Source organism: Phocoena phocoena, chromosome 13 (genome assembly GCF_963924675.1).
Source record: "Phocoena phocoena chromosome 13, mPhoPho1.1, whole genome shotgun sequence".
Classification (NCBI taxonomy): Eukaryota; Metazoa; Chordata; class Mammalia; order Artiodactyla; family Phocoenidae; genus Phocoena; species Phocoena phocoena.
The window spans coordinates 75,675,420-75,680,300 of NC_089231.1; the positions used below are offsets into that span (position 1 = coordinate 75,675,420).

Here is a 4,881-nt window from a genome sequence, read left to right on the forward strand (position 1 = left end):
CCCTCCTGCCCACCCTCCTCTGGGTACCTGGTCTATTCCATGTGGGCAGTTGTCACCCTAGCAGGGGTGGATAAGAGCGGGGGCGGGGAGAAACCACAGAGCAGGCACACAGATACCAAAGAGTTCAGTTCACAGCCTTGCTAGCTGCTTCCCTTCCAGGCCTTCTGCACGGTGTTCTCATGAGAATGAGGTTACCGGCTGGCCCGGGCCGCAGGCTCCCAACAGACACGAGAATAATATTTCACAAGTCACTGGATAAAACTCCAGCCCTTCCAGGGGTATCCCGGGTAGGGGAGGCGTCCTCACTGGGGCAGCCCGCTCTTCATGCCCAGCTGTTTCTTGAGCTCCGGCAGCTGGGCCAGGCTAATGTTGCTGCCCCCACAAACGATGACCACGAGGGAGGACAGTGGGGTACAGAGCTTCCCCTCTCCTTGCAGCTTCTGAACCACGTTGCTGTAGATGGCGGCCAGGGCTGCCCCACAGGCGGGCTCCACCAGGATCTTCTCCTCATCTGCCAGAGGAGGGGGATGGTGAGGGTAGAGCCAGAGTTCCGCAGGGTGCAAGGGAACAGTTGGGCCACTGGTAAAGCATGAGCCAATCAGCTCTCAGCCCTGGGCACAGACTCTGGTCCAGGGCCAACCCCACCTGCCATGATTACCCTACACTGAACTTCCAAGGTCTGAGCCAGGGCTGAGTTTCATCATCAGTGTTAACACTGAAAAAATGATTGTAATTTTCTGAGCACCGTGTTGAGAATTCTGAGGAATCATCTGAGCAAGAATGCCAGGGTTGATTAGCCAAACTAACTGTGAGTATAGGAGAATTAAGTGGCAGCTTAAGTGTGTGTGTGTGTGTGTGTATGTTTGTCATTCCTGTCCCAGGATGAACCCGGTAAGAGTCCAACTTAGTTACAGACCCACCTCTGAATCCAACACTGAGGCCCATAGTTTCCTTTGTTACCCTGGCTACCAGGAAACTCAGAGCCAACATTTTAAATACTTCGTTATTTTTCCTTGCTGTTATGTTATCAGACTTACTTCTTCATTTGTCCCTTCGGTCTTTCTATTTTTACCACTGCATTGCATTAACTTCCATTAATGGGAAATTCCAGGGAGGGACGGGAGACAGAACTGTGAATGGGTCTTGAAAGGGCTTGGTACATACCCACAAACTTCTCAACAGCGGCCACAGCCTCCTGGTCCGAGACAACTTCAGAGAAAATGGGGTGTTCCTGAAACACCTTCATAGCCTGTGCTGTCACAGTGGTCACGCCCAGGGCTTTGGCAACACTGGGAGAGGCAAGGATGGAGAAGCGGGGGAAGAGATAGGAGAGAGGAGGGAGGCAGACCATGTGACTACCTTCTGGCCAATGAGAGGTAAATGGAAGTACCGTGTCTTTAAAGGGAGGGGGCATAGCTTCTGCCCTGACTTCTTCCTGCTAGATGGAGTATGGGTGTGATAGCTGGCACTTAAGCAGCTATTTTGGGCCATAAGTCTACATGATAAGGATTATGGAGAACAAACTCAAGGATCCTGGGCCCCTGGCTTCGTGGAGTTGCCCCTGGACTGCCTACCTCCAGATTTTTTTTATATATAAGAGGAAATAAAGTTCAATTTTGTTTAAGCCATTGTTATTTTGGGCTCCTGTATAATGTGGCCAAACCTAATCCTAATCAAACACCATCTGTCAAAAGTTTGGGGCTGGGATAAGAACTCCTTGGGAGCAGGAGCTGTGTTTATTCACCACTGTCTCCCCAAGATCAACCAGTGTCTTGCACATATTAGGGGCTCAGTAAATGGTTGGTAAATTAGTGAGGTGTGTAAAACCCTGCCACAGAGGAACCCAATAAATGATTAATCTTAGACTTTTCATGCAAGGAAGTGTGATGTTCATGGTACAGAGTCACAGACTGGGGTTTGGTCCCAGCCGTACCACTCACTGGCTTTGTGACTCTGGGCAAGTGACCAAAGCCTCAGTTTCTTCACCTATAAAATGGGACTGGCAGCAGGATCTGCCTCACAGCCAGCACCGAGGGGGGAGCTCCCCGACGCTCACGGAACATAGTGGCAGCACCCCTGCCTACTTACCTGGTGATCTGGGGCAGGGTGACAAGTTTGCCGGCCTTGGTGGAAGCGTGGAAGCTGTTGGCTCCGATGGTCTCCATGGTGATGATGGGCACGTCCCCCCAGCCCACCTCCACCAGCCCCTGGGCCACTCCGCACAACAGCCCTCCACCCCCCACCGCCAGCACGATGGCCCCCGGCTTTGTGCTCATCGTCTCCTTCAGCTCCTTCACGATAGAAGAGTGGCCTTCCCTGGAGGAGGTGGGGGGGCGGGCAGGTCAGGGCTGGGCTTCCTGGAGACCCCAGGCAGCCCTGAAGATGCCACTTACCCTCTGTATTTGCCCTCATCCCAGGCGGCTAATGGGCCTCGGGGCTGGTCACCTCGTCCCCGACTCTGCCCTGATTTCCAGCTGGCAGAATCTGCACCTCTACCTGAGGGCTTTCTCTGACCACTGGAGCACTAGGACTGTGGCGGCTGGCGGTGCCAGAAGACGAAACCCCCTGAGAGCAGCCCTCAACCAACTATGGGAATTAAGAATTACGGGAGTTGATGCACAGACGCCCCAGCACCATCTTCTGCGGGTGTGGTAACTCTGGTTCATGTTCCACACTGGCTTCCAGGGCCCCCGAGGGACTGAGCGCCAGCTGCCCACAGTGGACACTGGCCCATCAGTGCCCTTTATTGGCTTCCCTCCTCACTCCTCTAATGAGTCACCTCCCAAGTCAACTGCTTTCCCTGAAATCTTTGTCTCGGGGTCTGATTCTGGGGGACCCGATCGCACACACCTGTGTATCTGAGCCCATGTGTTCGCTCACGGTCAAGGAGAATGGGCATTGGTGCACGTGTGTGTGGGCACCAGCTGCCATGCCTGTGTGTGTGCTTCTACATGATGATGTGCACACACGTGTACACCGCTGTGTGTGATGGTGTGCATCATGGCAGGTGTCTACTCAGTGGGGTGGTGGGGTGGTCACTACCCACCCCGGGTGACCCTGGGCTCCACGTACCAGATGAGGGGGTCATCGAAGGGAGGGACGTAGATCCAGCCTGAGTTGTTTTTCGTCAGGGCCTTGGCCACCTTGACAGCCTCATCCAATGTCTGCAAGATCACAGAGGAGGCGGGAGGGGTGAGGGGCTGGGGGACCTGGCCCTGCTACCAGGTGCCCTCCGTGGCCCCTGCCCCAGGTTGGCACTCACCTCACCCACCACCTTGACCATGGCGCCCTCATTCTTGAGCCGCTGGATGGTGAGGGCAGGCGTGGTGCTGGGCACGACGATCGTGGCGGGAATGCCCAGCTTCCTGGCCGCGTAGGCAGCTGCCATGCCTGCGTTGCCTGCTGCCAGGGGTGGGGGGTGGAAAGTGTTAGTGGGACTCCCTGACCTCCAGGCTCTGAACCCTCCCTGGGTGACTGCTGGCCTCCAGCTGGAATTCTAAATTGGGACTTCTGCAGATGTTTGCAGGGCCCGGAGAGGTGGAGCCCCTGGCCCCAGGACACACAGCAGAGGACAGGAGGAGGCATGCAGGCCACTTACCCGAGGAACAGACAAAGTGTTCACAGCCTCGCTCAGCCCACTGTAGAGACAAAGAGGGAGGGGATCAGGCCGTACATCTTCCCTCCCCAAAGAGACTGGCTCAGGGAAGGGTGAGGGAGAGTCAGGCCACTGATGGCTCTGGGATCAGTCCACAAGGGGACCCTCTGGACTGGCACCCCTTAACCAGAGGAGGCGTTAATGGTGGGTGCTCAGGCATTGCGGGGAAGTTGCAGGGCCTAGCCTGTAGCTCCTAGGATTTCACACGGCACTGGCCCTGGCCTGTCCAGAAAGAGGACCTGCTGCACTCTCCCGGATGATGCAGAGCCCGTGCTGTACCGTCTTGCAGAGGTGTCCGATGCCCCGGATTTTGAAGGAGCCGGAGGGCTGGGCACTGTCTATCTTGAGATAGACGGTGGTGCCAGCCACTTTGGACAGGGTCATGCTGTCACGGACGGGGGTCTTCACGTGCAGGGGTTCGCCTGACATCATTGCTGGGAGAAAGGAAGGAAACCCAGAGGGTCAGGGGAGCTGGGCCTGGTGGCAGCTGCCATTCAGTAGGCAGTGCGGCTGGGAGGGACCCTATCCCTAACTTCCCAGGAGGCCAAGGACAAGGCCCAGATTATAGCAACCTGGAGAGCTGAGCTCAAATCTCAACTCGGCCACCTACTTGACATGGGACAAGGAATCTCCCTTCAGCCTCAGCTGCCTCATCTGTAAAATGGGCATAAGGGTCATCTGCCCCCGCACCTTGCCCACCCCAAGACACACATACGCTCTGCTGGGAAGCTACGAACATCAGAAATAACATCCAGGGAATTCCCTGGCGGTCCAGGGGTTAGTACGCCTCGCTCTCATTGTCGAGGGCGTGGGTTCGATCCCTGGTCAGGGAACTAAGATCCCACAAGCTGCATGGTGCGGCGAAAAAGAAAAAAAAAAGAAAGAAAGGAAGAACATCCAGACTTTGTAACTTTTGAAGAGCGTGAGGTGGACATAGATTTGCAGGTGCCGATTCAGAATGAGCCATAGGATGGCTAAGTGGCTGAAGCAGGGGCGGGATATCAGGGACACACGCACACACACACAATCCACATGCTCCTGTGTGCACAGAACATCTCAGCAAACACACAAGGAACCAGTCAGGGTGGGCACCTCTGAGGAGAACTGGCACTCGGCATCCCCTTATGTACAATTTGAATGTTTTGCCATGTGCATATATATTACTTATTTAAATATGCATTTTAATTTTATTTTATTTTAAAAACTATTTATTTATTTATGGCTGC

At 54.8% G+C, this 4,881-nt stretch overlaps 1 protein-coding gene across 1 annotated transcript; it reads right to left on the bottom strand.

The window, feature by feature from the left end:
- Nucleotides 1–302: 302 nt before the first annotated feature.
- Nucleotides 303–4,087, bottom strand: SDS (serine dehydratase). Its single transcript, XM_065889961.1, has 7 exons — nt 3,935–4,087; nt 3,599–3,638; nt 3,263–3,402; nt 3,073–3,164; nt 2,089–2,316; nt 1,165–1,289; nt 303–511 (listed from the first exon to the last, which is right to left on the bottom strand). Exons 1-7 carry the CDS (start codon nt 4,085–4,087, stop codon nt 303–305), a joined length of 987 nt encoding a protein of 328 aa, XP_065746033.1.
- Nucleotides 4,088–4,881: the final 794 nt, after the last annotated feature.